At 47.1% G+C, this 15,832-nt stretch overlaps 1 protein-coding gene across 3 annotated transcripts in view; it reads right to left on the bottom strand.

Moving 5' to 3' along the window:
- Window positions 1-469: 469 nt before the first annotated feature.
- The window catches only part of GLI2 (GLI family zinc finger 2), a 186,469-nt gene continuing 171,106 nt past the window's right edge, over window positions 470-15,832 (bottom strand). For all 3 annotated transcript variants that reach the window (XM_030454712.1, XM_030454713.1, XM_008497000.2), the window contains 5 exons: window positions 14,813-14,962; window positions 11,027-11,191; window positions 7,029-7,310; window positions 3,876-4,212; window positions 470-2,858 (listed from right to left, as the gene is read on the bottom strand). In XM_030454712.1, the coding sequence (XP_030310572.1) occupies window positions 496-2,858; window positions 3,876-4,212; window positions 7,029-7,310; window positions 11,027-11,191; window positions 14,813-14,962 (3,297 nt within the window). In that variant the 3' untranslated portion in view covers window positions 470-495. The remainder of the gene's footprint in view (window positions 2,859-3,875; window positions 4,213-7,028; window positions 7,311-11,026; window positions 11,192-14,812; window positions 14,963-15,832) is intronic.

Here is a 15,832-nt window from a genome sequence, read left to right on the forward strand (position 1 = left end):
TGGAGTCATAACTAAACCCTGCTCTCATCAGAGCAGAATACATAATATGGCTTTTATTCTGATCAAAACCACATCCTCCCATTTCTTTCTGGGGTGAGTTGAAAGTGGAATTTTTTTGTGAACATTACAAAGGGAAAATGATGGGGAGCAATATCTACAGGGCTGCTGTGGAGGGAGGGTTTCATCTCTAACCCCGCTCATGCAGTCTCCTAGCTTGGTGGTGATATCGTTCAGTGCGCCGGGAAACCAAGCCAAAAAATAACACTAGAGGTGCACCCATGTGGTGCTGAACAGCCTGGTTATAGTTTACATAGTTCTGTACAGAGACTTTTAAAAATTTTCATTTTGAATCCCTTTAGTGTATTTAATACTTATATATATATATATATAAAAAAAATCTCTACTCTATTGAAACAGATTCTTTTTGAAAAGCACATTCATAAAACTGCTTCGTGCACAGCCCCTGGGTGAGTGCCAAGACCTTGTGCTTTACTGTTATGACATCATGTTTAGAAATTTACTCTCTTCCGCCAGCGTGGTTAGCATGGAGCTCATATCACCTATTGCCATATTGCTTATTCCTGCGGGTATGGTGGGCAGTGTCAGAGAGTTTCGTGGAGTCGTCAGGCGAGAGGAGTTCTGGGAGAGGTTCTGCAGGATGCTGGGGCTCAGCGTTCCCGACATCAGGCTTGAGTGGTCCCCATCGTCCATGATAGCATCAAAATCAATCTGGGGTGGCTCAAGACCTTGTGAGTCCACTGTGCTGGACACCTGGTTGGCTCCTGGGGAAGGCAGAGCGGCCGGCTTGCTGTTCAGTGTGCACTGCTGCTGTCTGACCCCACAGTCTGTGTGATTATCAAAGCTGCTGTTCTGTTCATACATGTGGATTTGACCATAATAGTACATCAAATTGTTTTCCCTCGTGCCGTCTGTGCACTGCTGGACTGGTGCTGGCAACATGTCGCTGGGTCTTTTGTGTGTGGCCTCCACTGCCTCCTGGCCCGGGCTGATGGTGTTTGTAGGGTGGGGAGTTCTCATGTAGCCCAGCTGCTGGATGGTGCGGAGGCCTCGGGATCTGCTGGCTGGGCTTGGCTCAGGTGGAGGACGAGGCTGGACCATGCCAGGTGGATAAGTCTGTGTGGCTGAGCCCATCATGCTCTGCTGAGGCTCAAAGTTGGGCTGGTTGGAGGTCATGATGGGCTGGTGAAAGGCCTCCTGAGCCATGGGGAAATTCAGGTGGGTTGGTTGAGATGCGTAGTTCGGCTGACTTGGCTCGTGCATAACCTGGCCCAGCATCGTGTGCTCATTGTTACTGCTGACCATTAAAGAAGGGTCAGTTGCCAAGTCCATTTGCTGAGGGTGAAGGTGAGGTCCAGACTTTGCTGTCATGCTGCTACAAGAAGGAGAGATCTGATTTGAGTTGGCAGTGACTGAACTGGGGCTCAGCATCTGATGAGGTTGGTTATACCCTGTGCCTGTGTGCAGACCCAGATCAGGGTTCATACCGGGGCCTAGGCTCATTGTCTGCTGCCTCATCTGCATGCAGTTTAGCCTCTGCCCATCCATGCCCACATTTCTTTGCATAAAGTTCTGCTGTGTTATGTTCATACTATTCTCTGGAAGCTGCATCTGCTGCTGGTTGTAGTTCTGGTACTGACCAAAGTTCTGCTTCTGCTGGACTACTGCCAAGTTCCCTTGCGAAAACTGCTGCTTCGACTGATTGGACATGATATCAACTGTACCTGAGCTGACTTCATTCCACTGGACAGGCATGTTATTCTTATTCATGTCTGAGGAGGCATCATAACTCATGGGACACTCTGCCATCATGGGTCCCAAGTGGCTCATGTTCGCCTCAGCCACTGCCATCCTGCGCTGGCTGGGCAAGGCTGGAGCCTGCAGTTTCCCACTTCCCTGGAAGCCCTGCATCTCATTGCTGTACCCCATGGAAGTGCTCTCGGCCACCGTTCCATTGCTCTGGGATTTGATGTACTGCACTACATCATCTGGCAGCATAATGTCATCGTCCCCAATGGGCGCCTCTGCTTCCCCAGACATGGCTTCCATGGCGATGTTTTCGCTGATGCTCAGTGGCCTGGGTGAGTAGGTGTGCCGGGGGAGGCTCCCATCTGAGCGACCATAGCTTTGGAGGCCAAAATTCCTCCTGTCCGCAGGGTGTGGAGGATGGAAAGGGTTCATGCTGTTGGTGCTGTTGAAGCGGTGAACTCGTGGCAGGGCCTGGGGCTCTCCAGCAGGTCTCCTCACCGGGTCACTTGCCCGCCTTGTGCAGTTGCCCATCACCTCATGGGGGAACGCTGCAGCTGATGGGTAGCCATAGGTGTTACCATCGCTGCAACGCCTGGGGCCTGGTGGGAGGCGGGTGGAGGGCAAGGTGGGGTCTGGTCCATCCATAAGTGAGATCCTGTTCTTCAGTGTCATCCTCTCCATGTTGGGCAGAGGAGTTGGAGGAGGGCCCCCTGTGGCAGCAGCATACTTGGCTTTCAGCCTGTAGTGCTGAGCTGGGGTGAGGTTCAGCAGACCCGGCATCCCACTGCACTGGCTCGCCTCGCTCGACCGACGGGAAGCATCCGTCGAAATTGGGTCATAGGAGTCGGCAGAGCTTGTGTTATTGGGACGGTGCCCGAGCTGGGAAGCCTCACTGGAACGGCGGCTGGAGAAGTATGGGGAGATCCCAGATGATCTGCGGCTGACAGTGTAAGCAGAGCTGATGGTGCTTGTTGTACTATCACGGCGCTCGTTGAGTTGGTTCAACATTGTAACCTCATTGACAGACAGCTCCATTATTCTGGGGTTTGGCAGCGCAGCAGAAGAACCACCACTGTTTTCTAGAATAGAGCCTGGGAGAAAGGTTACAAAGAAGGAAAAAGTTTAGTTAGCTGAGTAATCATTTAAGAGTGTTCTTGGTGCCACAATCCATACACACAAATCTACCTCCAAATATTTTAAGGGAATGTTAGAGAATTTAATTTGCTGACAGTGAATTCAAAGATTTATCTCCAGCTCTGTGTCCATGCACAGAGAGCAAGACAGCTGAGGAGAGAAGACAAGAAGTGCCTGCTCTGAAGTCCTTGCAAGTACCCCACTGATGCTCACTCAACTGCATGGACTCCTTTTAACAGAAAAAAAAATAGGACTGTTGTCAAGAGTGCCAGGGAGACAGCACTCTCTGCTGCTCAAATACACAGCAATCAGGGATAGAAGGCTGAAAGCCCAAAAGTTGGCACTCAAAGGCTCTTCACAGAGTAAACCAAGATGATCAAATACACTTAAACCCTGAGGTTTAGCATAACCCAAGCCCTGTCCCTTGGGACTTCTTGGCAAATTAGAGGATCACTGGAGGTATCCTAAAGGTGCCTTTATTAGGAATTCCCAGTCAGCAGGAAACTAACATACGTAGCTGTAGGCAATAGCCAGGAACTTTCAAAGTGACAGAAGGTCTGTCAGAGACAGGTCAAGGATGACAGACTTGTCTAAAAGGTTGCTGTGCTCCAACAATCCCTCTGGAGGAATTTCCTTGAGGAATTGTTACTGACAAAACAAACCCAATCAGTCTTTTGACTACCACTGGAACAGTGAAGACAGCTGTGGCTGGCCCCTGGGCAAGTGTAGGAACAATCACACCAACACCTCTGCTTCCTTTCGAGCTCTGTAGCACTGAGCATCTGGGTTTCTGTTGCACACCACCAGACAGCTGTGTTTACACCTAAGCTCTCCATTTCACCTTACATCTCTATCCAGCAAGGCCTGACTCAGAGGCAACAAGAAATAATCCTCCCCAGGACAGACTCCTGGTTATGAAACTGAAGTCAAACATTGAGGGTACCTACAAGACATGGCCCAGGCCAAGAGCTTACCATTTCCTGAGATGGGGGGCAGCTTGATGTTTCTGGCTTGTGGAGCTGGGTTCACCCATGAGCAGGAATCCTTAACTGTCTTGAGTTTCTCTTTCTTGAGCTGTTCTAGTCGTTGCATCGTCGTCATGTGTTTCCTTAGCTGCAGGCTGACTGTCGAATTACCAGATGAGACTGTTGAGTCCACAACAGGAGCGTTGTCATCCAACGCTGTCAGATCTCCCAGACTTCCCCCGCTGTGCATGTTCATTTCTACTCCACTGTCATTGTTGTTGGTGCTGCCAAGGGGTGATGGCTCACTGCTGCATGATGACTGGCCACCAGGACTGGACTGACACATCTTGGGGAAGGAAGAGAGAAGGAGTTGGGCAGGTGGAAACAAGGATGGGAAGAAACCAGGAGCCCCATAACCCCAGCAGGCTCCACATCTTTGGCCCTATCCCTGACTCTCCCCTCTCTTGTTGCCAGTCCCTGCTGCAGGATTTCAGCTCTACCAGAGGGCAAGGCACTTTCCTTAGTTGGGGGGGGGAGGGAGGGCAGGGCAGTACCCCACAGCTGGAAAAACTATGGTGGGTCTAACTGGAGGATGGAGAGAAACCAGATGCTGTTCCTCCAAAAAATTAAGTACAGATGCTTCTCAAAGAAAAGCAGCATGCTACCTGGTTGTGCAAGGCATATTGCAGCAAGCACTGACTTATCTAATATAGGATCGAGGCCTAAGTACTTCAGACACAACGTATTTCTGTCTTTAAAATACCCTAACATATAATTAGGTTAGCTGACAAACTTCCCAGCCAGATAAAAACCTGGTTCACTGTTTGCTAACTCCCACTTGCAGATAAGGCAGATAAGCACCATAAATATGTATTTTATTTACATTAGGAATTGCATTTCACATTGAGTAGTTTATTTGCAGCAGACACCAAATGGTCTGAACTTGCTCTGGGGTAGCTGTTGCTGCTACCAGACAGGATGCCTGGCTTCTCTGCTCCAGGCTCCTGCTCCAGCATCTGTCAGAAAATGAGAGAGCTGGAAAGGCAACGAACTTTGCCCCAGGCCAAGGCGGGAGTGCAGGGTGATGCAGTAGTTTACTTTGCTCTGTAGCAGCTCTGGTGGGCAGAGCTGGCTGGCTCTGATGGCCTCATTGCCCCTCCATTGGGATGAGAGAGATTGCAATCCTAGGATTTCATAGCAAGTTGTAATGCTGGGAGAAAGGCAGCAAGGGAAATCCTTGAGCACTGTGTCCTCCCCATTTCTGCACTCTAGCAAATATCTCCTCACCCCCCCTCACTCTGCACATCTCTTACTCTGCCCCGTGGGGCTTAGTTGAAGAAAGGAGGTCTGCAAACCATGCTTTAGGCAGTTATTTTAAGACAAAGGATTTCTTTGCTCACCTTAGTACCGACTGTCCTTAGGAAGGTAGAGTAAGGAAGGGTAAGTGGGAATAAAGAACAGGTTGTTAGGACAAAGACAGCATTAACAGAAAGGACCATGTTAGTAAAAGGAGGAAGAGGGGAGTGCAGAATACAACATAGATTTTCAACATCTCCCCCTCTCCCATACCCCATCTTCCCTGCCTTCTCGCTTTGGGGGCCCGTATAAAAAGTCCTAGGAGAGGTTACCCGCTCATGTCCATCAGTTTGGCATAAGACCCAATGATGAGTCAAAACAAAGGGCTTTGGAGTGATGGGAACCAGTGGAGCACCTCACCCCTCCCACCACCTTGACCTTAACCAGGAAGCAGGAGCTGGATGTCAGCCCACGAGTTCATATGCTCCCTGTTAGATGTGCACAAGTGAAGCACACAGTGCTGGATGGGGAAAGCAGAGGGGAGCATCCAACCCATGGCCCTGCCACCAGTGAGATGGCTTGGCTGCAACCCTGGGAGTGAGAAGCCTTAGGAAAACAACCCCACACCTTTGGGAGAAATGTGGTGGGAAGCAGTAATTGTGTCCATGTTTTCATAGAAAAAATAGCCAAAGCACAAGGAGGATGAGTATTGGAGAGAGGTCATTCTGTCCAGTGGTTCTCACACTCAGTTTTAGTAACCCAATACAGAGCCTCATCACACTAAAACTGTTCCTTTAGTCAATTAAAGACATTCTGGATGTGAAAATCCTCAGTTCCTTCCTAACTGAAACATATTGCTCATCAGTATTTTTTCCAACAACACATCCGTTAAGCTTTTTTAGAAAATCTTTGTAGCTCCAGGGCATGTTGTTTCATAGGAACAATAATCTTGAAGCCTGGATACAAATCAAGAAAATATGTATTTTGGAGCTCAAAGGCCTTTCAGATCTAGTGAGAAGTCTGAGGACTACGTGAACCTTCTCCTATGTAGGTGAAGGTCTTTTCTGCTGTGCACAGCCTATACCCCCCCCCCCCGCTCTGAGCTGGTCAGTAGACCAGAACTTTGGGTACAAAGGTGAAGAGTAATATCTAAAGGCAAAAGTGACCCATGTGTTGCAATGTTCCACCTCCTCCATCAGTATCCAACTACATTTTTCTGTGGCAGATGGGAATGGTGTGTTAAACTCTGGTACTCCTGAGCAATCTTCTCCAGCCAGCCTTGCTGGGGCAGGGAGGACTAAATGATCCCAAGAGGTCAGCCCTGGTGATTTTGTGCTTCTGTGTATAGTGGACAGGACTGAGGAATTGAACTGGCAAAAATAAATAAACCACTACTTCTATCTCCACTGCTTTCATCAAACAGCCCACTGTGCAGCAATCTAGAGAGAAAAACACTGAAGGGTGAAGGGAAGAGAAGAAAAGGGGCTGCTTAAGTTAGGACTTCAAGAAATGTTCCTCAATCTGTGCCCTATGGCCACTGCTAAATTTAAGTTGGTGAGGCAGGTAAACTTCATTTGACCATAACACTGAGTTTTACCCACTTTCACTGCACAGGGAGGCCAAGCTCAACATTGTGTGTCAACTGTCACCCGTGACTATGAGGGTGGGAACTTGTGATGCTAAGTAGGAAGGTGCAACAAGACTGTGCCCTGACCTGCAGTTTCACCTCTGGACTTGAACTCTAGGGTGTTGGCAAATGGAAGAGTAACTGCCCCGGAAAGCAAATGGCATGCAAACACTTCATGCCCCCATTGCATCAGAGATATCAGGGCCTGTGTCATTTCTGCCAAGAGCAACTGCTCTTACCACAGAATTCTCTGTTTTTATTGTTTTGACTTGTAAGCAATCTTCCATGCTCCTTGTGGTGCTGTTGGCCTCTGGGCTCTCCTCTGCAACCTTGCTGCTCTGCTTGGCGCTCGCCTCATTGTCCCCGTTTTCCTTGAGCGGAGGTGGCCTCGGGTGAACATCGTTGCGCTGCTTCTTCGTGACGTGGGCATCGGGCCCATGCACTGTCTTGACGTGTTTCCTGAGGGAGCTAGGGTCTGTGTACCTCTTTGTGCAGCCAGGGATTTTACAGACGTAGGGTTTCTGTCAATACAAGAAAATCTTGGGTTATATTTAGAACAAGAGCAAATATTCCAGGTACGGTGTCTGGGCCAAAAAAATACAATGAGCATAGCAGCTGGCGGCAGCAAAATGTGGAGCATCTGCTCCATGGGATTCTGTAAGGGTGAGATTTCTAAGATGTGATATATGGGCTGCTGCTGATCTACACAGGCATACCCAGTCACTTGATATTGGCTAAACTCCTTGTTTTCAGTTTTTGGATTAAAAAACAGCTAAGAATTTGCAAAATACTTTCCTAATATTACTTTCCCATGTATATATTTGCTTGGGTGGCCACAGGAATGTTTCCTGATTATGGGTGGGAGGGAGGTGATGTAGGGGACTGGCTGTAACACATTCTCTCTGCTAAGGTGGGGTCTACACCAAGAAAATGTCTGAGACCTGGTCTGAAACATGGCTGGTGGAATTCCAGCAAAACCAAGCCAAACTGGATTCACTCTACCCAATCTATCATAGCACTCCAGCACCTGACACCTTGAAATCTGTTATTGTGCAAAACAAACCACAGGAATGCAATGTTTTTTTCAGACGATAGCACTCTAGTCCTGAATTCATGAATCATTGATTGCCACAGGAAAACAAGGCTGAAGCCAAGCTTCTGAAAACAGAAGTCAGCAAACAGATACTTTTCTTCTTTTAACTTTTTTTTTTCATATTGAGTTTTCAATTCCAAAGTGTATTAGTGCTGCAGTTGTTTGAGCTTGTGCTGCTGCACTGGAAGCCCCGAATTCATCACAAGTTCTGCTTTCAGCCTCACAGACACTCGTAAGTATTTTTCTGCCAATGCATTAGGATAGATCCTTGAAAAAAAACCACCATAGATGTTGTTTGAAGCCTCCCCAGAATTACCATTCCTATGCTTTTTTAAAATCTGTTTTGTAATTTCATCCAGAAGCTTAAGTGAAAAAACACAAAGGAGTATATATTCTTCACAAAAGGCCAGCATCATCACATGAAAAACATTGAAAGTCTGTTTTTGGTTCAAAAACATGTTTCCTGACTGATCTTGGAACATCACTTAAACAAACTAAACCCTTGTAACACCCCACGGAGGTAAATATTTAATATATTTTAAAGCTGGGTAAACCAAATCACAAAAAGTTAAATAGTTTATTTATACATCTCATGCAATCTTTTGGATAAGACAGTATAGAAATATTATTGCTGCTATTAAAAGCTATTCTAAAGAACAGAAGTCCCACCACACATGCTAAAAATCCCTACATATAACAGATCAAGGATTTTTTATAAAGAGCCTTTGGGCCAAATAATTTTGATTTTTCAGACACCAGTCATTAGGGTGATGTGATGATTCTTGCTTGGACAGCAGACATTCTACCTAACAAGGTACAACCATCTCCTTCAGCAGTGAGCCATACCTCCCACAATCAAATGGGGCACAACCACTGTTTTGTTGGCATGCCTGGGTTATCCAAATTCTGACATCTAATGCAGTGTTTGCCCTAATGAAGTCAACAATTTATCTATCTCAGATACCTCCCTCCTACTCCCATACACATGACACATACTCCTTAGGGTCACGGAATTCCCCAGGCATTCAGTACAACTGAATTTCTACATTTTACCCTCATTTAGCTTGAGTTGGAGAAAATGTCACACCTAGCCTTTGGCTGGCTGTGAACTCATGCTGCTCTTTTGTGTATGCACTGGAGAGTGGTCATGGGATAAAAGCCCTTTTCCCAGAAGTAACTTTGAAGGTATCCCCTGAAGGAAGTTTAAAGTGAAATCATCCATGTGACATTTCAACAATCAAACAAAAGCCACTGTAGTAATATAACCCCAGCCTTGAACTTTGGCATGTTTAGACCATACACCTGTGTCCTGTCACACAATGATGGGTACAAATACAGGGAACCTGGAGCTTCCCTCTTATAGGAAACATGGGTGACTAATTCTGAAACTCTGGTGTTCCCTGGTAAACACTTCAAGCAGAGGAAAATACTTAGCAGGCAGCTAGGAACCACAATAGATTTAACAATGGGTAATGGGAAATATTCACAGCCACAAACTTCTGCTTTGCATCCATGTGGTTTTTTGAACCAAGGTCTCAGTGCAGTGTGCTAACCCACTGGTATGCAGGACCCTCACCTGGACCTGGTGCTCAATGCAAAAAGCTTTGCCACGGGGGGTGTCATCTGTTGCAATGGATCATGTTATATGTTCCTCAAAAAGCAGGTATAAAATATACAGCCCAGAGAGCCATTATTTGCAGCCTACAGATCTGCCACAAGTCTTGGGACATACCTGTTTTGCATCAAGGGGTGCAGTTCAGGGGTGAGCACAGTTTCAAACTGTAAGATCATGCAGTGCAATGTAGGTCCTGTGGCAAGGCTCAGCCAGTCTGATACATATCCTCCACTGGTGGATATGATGTTTCTGCCCCTGAGAAGGCTTTTCTACCTTCCATGGGAAGCAAGAGCAGAGGATAAAATTCCTATCTGACATGCGAGCCTTTAATTTGTGCTTTTGAATGCAGCTTGTGCTTAGGGTCAGCGTATTAGATCAGGGTCCTCCACAGAGAAGGAGTTGGATGCTCCTGCCCTACACCTTCTCATGGGAACCCAAGGGAGCAGACCTTCAAGTATGCCCAAGCTCTGGGAAACTCCTAATCTGGATCACTTGGGAAATCAAACCCATCAAATAAATGACATTTAATACTACAGCCAAAGCCAAAATTCCACAGGTAGGAACATGGAAACCCAGCAGGCCCAACAGAATGGAAACTGGCCTGCCTAGGGATGATCCTGGAAAAGCTCGGGGTATTCAAGCCCTCATGATCTACAGGCAAAAAGTAGCTCATATACTGCTTCAGTGTGCACAAACTGGGCAGAGTGAATTTGGAGTTCTCCAGCAGAATCCTTGAAACCTACAGAGCTTTGATTATCACTGACTGATATGTGAGAGCTAGAAATACTCCCAACAAGCCCTTTGTAGATGCAGCATTGCTTTAAAAAGCTGTCATCCATGGCAATTGTGTTCCTTTCTCCAATAGTCTATATTTAACTGTTGCAAATTAGGCTATAGACTGAATTCTCCATGGCTGCAAACACTATTAGAACTTTGGAGTGCTGGTTTTTCTTCCCCTGTCAGCTAATTAGTGGTAATATAAATTTCAATCGTCAGCCGTGGCTGATTGCAACAGACCATCACATGCCTTACAATAAAGGCAATTTCCTCTGCTCCCCAACTACTAATAGTGGGTCTTAATTAGCCAAGGTTAACAAAGCATTGCATTGTGCTCTATCACTGTATATCAAACAATGGAGGGAGTATTATTTCCAGAGTATCAGGATCCAGGGTAGCTGCTATACTACTGCTAGCCTTCTCCACTGTAACATTAAACACCACATGAACAACTGTACAAAAGTATCTCTGCTATTAAAAATTATAAATTTGGAAAATGCTTACTGAAATTTCCAAAGCCGATTAAAAAGTTTGCATACTCTAACATCTGTTTATGATTTTGAACATGAGTTTCATAAATATAAAGCTAATGTGGTCTGGCTCTCCAGCAAAATAAATCCTATTAAAAATAAGAAAAACCTCTCATTACAGTAAGTTTCTTTTTACATGAGTCTAGCATGTAAAGTGTATGTTTATTGTCAGCAAAATTAAAAAAAAAGCCCTCCATTGAGCTGCGGTGAGCCCAGGCTTACCTCATTGGAATGTGTCCTGTTCTGGTGCTTGGCTCTGTCTGAGGCATTGGAAAAGGCTTTATTGCAGCCTTCGTGTTCACAGACATAGGGTTTTTCTCCAGTGTGGGACCTCAGGTGTGTCTTTAAGTTCTCCAGGCGGGAATAAGCTTTGGAGCAACCCTCAAACTAAAATAAAAAAAACACAAGAAGAATGATTAATTAACCAGAAAAATTTCATTTTCCCCCTGCCTAAACCCTTCTCATCTGTTTCTCATTCTTTCTTTTTTTTTCTTCCCTTTAAAAGGTTTGTGTTTTAGGGAACAACATCCACTTTGTTGGAAGAATTCGCTTCCCTAAGCAGGCTGAGAGTTTCAACAGTGAGTCATGCTTAAGGTGCTGCTCCTTGTTGGGTACCCACCTGGCATTTCAACAAGAGACTCTTTTTTTCCAGCAGGGTCAAACACCCCTCCACTCCTCCTCAGGTTCTTTTAGCCCCTCCTGCCATCCCTCTGCAGCTCAGAAACTGAGGCCCTCTCCTTCCCACTTAGAGAACTGATAGCTTCTTGACAGCTTGACCAGCCTTGTGACTTCACCAGCATCAGTGCTGGAAAGGCCAGGCCATTCTTTAACACATAAGCAGAAATCTAGCAAGCTTTGAAGTTTCCCAAATTACAGCTTCAGTCTAATCTCAGAGGATGCTGTGGTCAGTCTGTCTGACATTACCAGTTTAAAAACAAGACTCTTAATCTTGAAGACAGATGGATTTTTGGATGACAAAATGGGCTGGGAACCTTCCTCCTGGAAGGAAACCAGCTGCCCACACAACAAGAAGGAGCAGCTTGGGAGATATGGTGAGGCTCCTGGTGATGTAAATCCTGCCACTCTGCACTTTGACTGGGCTGGAGGCTTCTCCCTGCACCTGCCCTGTCTGCAGCGTGAGAGGATTTCACCTCAAACTAAGAAGGCTCTCTTACATGCTCTTTGATGAAACACGTGGGAACTGAGGAACACTGGAAGAGGTTTTAAGAAATGCCAGGCTCCCTTCCAAATTCTAGTTTTAGCACTTACGCTGCACTGGCTGTTCAGTTGGGAGCATTGAAAAGCCCACACTGCACTTCCTAGGCAAGCACCTTAAAACACACTTTAAATTTCAACAAGAAGCCCCTCCTGTTGCAATGTATGGAAGATGCAAGGTGTTGTGTTTTAGTCTGATCACTTAAACATGTCTACAAATTCAGTCCAGATGTGACAGAACTTCACATTGGTATGTTTGAGTCCTGGCCAGCGAAGAACCTGGTGTCATAGCAGGACATGCTGTGTCACAGTTCAGTGTCTGATTTCCCTGTAGACAGCTGAGTAGCCCTACACGTCACAGGTCTGGCCTTTTTGGGCAAAGGCCAAAGGCAGTTGCTTGCAAGAGCAGTGGTACCTGTCTCTTTGTGCTCCATGGGCACAGGACTCTCCTGCACTGCCACAGAGTGAGTCAAATATACAGCCTGTGACACCTGTGAAGTACAAAGGCACAGGTTGATCCCATATAACTTCATTGTGCTGGAAAAGAAGTAAGGTTACTTAAGATTCCCTTTAAGGTCTAGCATAGGGATGGTGCATGAAAGACAAACTTTGCTCTCTTGATCTAGCCAGATCTCTTCAAAGGGAATAGGCACATCCTGCAAGAGCTTATTCCTTCCACAGCTTTGTCAGGGTAGGATGAATCATGTTCCTCTTCCCCAGTCAACTTTCATTTGACAATTTGGCCCATAGAACATGCCACAACTTTGAGGTAGCACAGTACATCCCTTTTTTCTCTTGCCCTGTGCAAACAGTCCTTTACAGCTCAAGTAGCTTATGGTTATTGAAATACATCATTCCACTTGCTGGAAAACAAAGGGAACTCAGCATGAGGCAACTTGTGTCCATTCTGGTTTTGCTGGATACTGACACAAAAATGCAGTTATTATGAGCAAAAGTACTGAGACCACATTGTCAATTAAGGGCTTCTCAGAAAAGCAGCCTGTGCATGTTCAAAGCAGTTGCTCACGTGGATTTGATTATGTCAGTGGGAGTTCTGGCTGTCATCTGTTGAAATAATCCTTGACCAAGTCCCAGGCTGCAAATGGGCTCATCTGTAGCTTTATGTACACCACAAACTCCTTGTCTGAAACAAATGGCACTTTGAAAAATGACTGCCAGACTTGGGCAAGGAATGTTTAGCCACAGAAGGGCCCTGTCTGTGGCACTGCCGTGGCATTGGGAAACCAATGGTACTCCAGTTTGGGGAGAGCTGCTGAGACATATTGCATGTGGAGGGAGTGAAGTTCTCCAGGAGGCACAGGATGACCTGATATTCACACACAGCTTTGCCATTGCTTCTACAGAGCACAACCAGGGCTTAAAAGAGGCAGGATTGTGCAGTGAGGATTTTTTCTGATCCATTATAACACTGAAGAGAATGCAGTCCATGTTGGTTTTTGTCTTCTGTATCCACCTGCCTTCAAGGACAGGGCTGGACTTTCCCTCACTGCTCAGTTTATAGCACACTTCTGATCAATATTCCTTGATACTTTTAAGGAAGATTGGTAAAGCACAAGAACTGGGCAAAGTGCTTTAGAAGATTAAAACAAAGGACGTGGCCCTGTGCCCCAGGGAGCTTATGCTCTAAATTAAATGAACACGGGGCTGGAAGATTGATAAAAGAGTCATGCAGCAAGCAAGTCATACATATCCTAATATTTGTAAGCAGAAGCTGGGGCAGAGCCAGGGAGGGAGCAGGGCTGGAAACAATTAATGGAGCAGAAGAGGAAGATGCAGGAGGAGGGTGCAGACATCTGCTGAACAGAGAGATTCATCCCTGAGACTCTGAAGAGAGGAAAAGCATAATGCTGACAGCAGAGGAGGTATGAAAAACTGGCAGAGGAGAAGGCAGGGAGCAGGGGATATCAAAATACAAGGATGGACCTTTGGAAGGACACCTCACTGAAGTGTATGTGGAAAGAGATGGTGAACACCTCTCCTTATCAGTTGGCCACAGCCACTAAACTCCACAGCTCACTTCTCTCTTGTGTCCCCCCCCTCTGGCATCCTGGGCTGCCCCACATCAGCCCATGGTGCACTGGGAGACTCCATATGTGAGGGCAGATATGGGCTTTAATATCTTGAGGAGGTGAAGCCAGTTCTCACATGTGCTAGGTGAGCTTGTACCCACAGGGCTGAGGTACAAAATAGCATCCTGTGCTCTTTCTTGGGTAGGGTTTACCAACAGGCACAGTGTTGCCTGCATGCAGAAGGTCTCCTCTTGGGGTTTAAGTACTCATGGGCTGACCTCACCTCTGGATTAAGAGAGCAGAGGTAGGAGTTGTTGGCCCAGCTCCCCAGGCTGGACGGAGGCTTGTGTGCACAGTTGGTTATGTGGGTGAGGAAAACTTGCAGCCCCAGCAGCAGTACTGGGTGATGCTGAGTTAGACATGATGAGGATTAGGTGGTTCCCCACAGTGTGGGGATTCTGGATTTCCTTTTTGGATGTAAGCCACTAAATTGGCTGGTTTTCCACCTTAAGTGACTTGTCCCAAGTCACTCTGGATATCTGTGGTGGAGCCGAATGTATTTTTCCTGAGGAAATGTGGTTTCACCCTCTAACACATCTTCCTTGACCACTTCCCCTGTCCCCAAGCTGGGGTCTCTAGCCCTGAGGTGGGTGTTGACAGGTACCCTGGGACAGCCCTGCTTAAAGTCATACCTGTGCCTGCACCCACCAGACAGTGTCCCATTTACCAAGCTGAGATGCACCCTGTGTCCCTGCCAGCTCACCGTGCACTTGTGTGGCTTCTCTCCCGTGTGCCTTCGCATGTGCACCACCAACATGTACTGAGCCTTGAAGGGCTTCTGCTCCCGGGTGCAGTCCTGCCAGCGGCAGACAAACTCCTTCTTCTCCCCATGGATGTGATCGTTGTTGATGTGCTGGTGGGAGAGAAGGGAGAAGCAGGTCACTCCTGGAAGAGCTGATGCCAGCACCAAAGCACACAGGGTGCTGCAGAAGCCAGCTGTCCCCTGCCAAGTGCTTGTGGTCAGGCTTTGCACCTGGGTCCCAGGTGCAGAGATAACACCAGGGACATGGGAGACAGCCCTGAGGTCTGGTGTGTGCTACAGAAGGTGCACAGCACCCAGGACACTGGGCACTGGGTCCAAAGCAGCTATAAGTGGGAGGCTGGCAAAAGCAATGGGGACCCATAGTGCCAGGGAGAAAGGAGCCCTCTTGGTGTCCCCCAGGCTGCTTGATGCCACCATTGGGGAAGAAGAGAGAGTCATTTTAGTCTCTGCTGGACCCGTTCATGCAGCTGGGACCCTTTTCTGTGGGGCAGCTAGAGGATGGGGGAGAAGAGAAGGCAAGCCTCATTTGGACATGATGATCTTAAGGGCCTTTTCCAACCTAAATGATTCTGTGAGTCTGAGCTTGCTTGTGTGCCAGCCCATCCACCAGCCCTGAGACACCCACCTGCTGCCCAGCAGGAAATGACAGCATCTGTGAGCTATGCAACAAGGAAAACTCCCCAGCCTCAATTACTGCTAATTACTCAGGTCCCTGAAATCTTGTGCCAGGGTGTTGAAAAGCCATACCCAGAAGGGTCCCTTCATCCACCCTGGGAGGGAGATGAGGTTTGCTTTTTCCCAACCCAGAGCAGATGAAGCCCAACCGAAAATAAATAGAGCTGAAGACCAGCCCATTGGCAGCACTGTTCCTGAGGTGGCCTTGTCTCTCTGAATGGGGTCTAGCTGCCAAAAATAATGCCTGTCCTTGCTTCTGTGTTTTCAGAAGACAGTCACTGACAG

Source organism: Calypte anna, chromosome 7 (assembly GCF_003957555.1).
Source record: "Calypte anna isolate BGI_N300 chromosome 7, bCalAnn1_v1.p, whole genome shotgun sequence".
Lineage (NCBI taxonomy): Eukaryota > Metazoa > Chordata > Aves > Apodiformes > Trochilidae > Calypte > Calypte anna.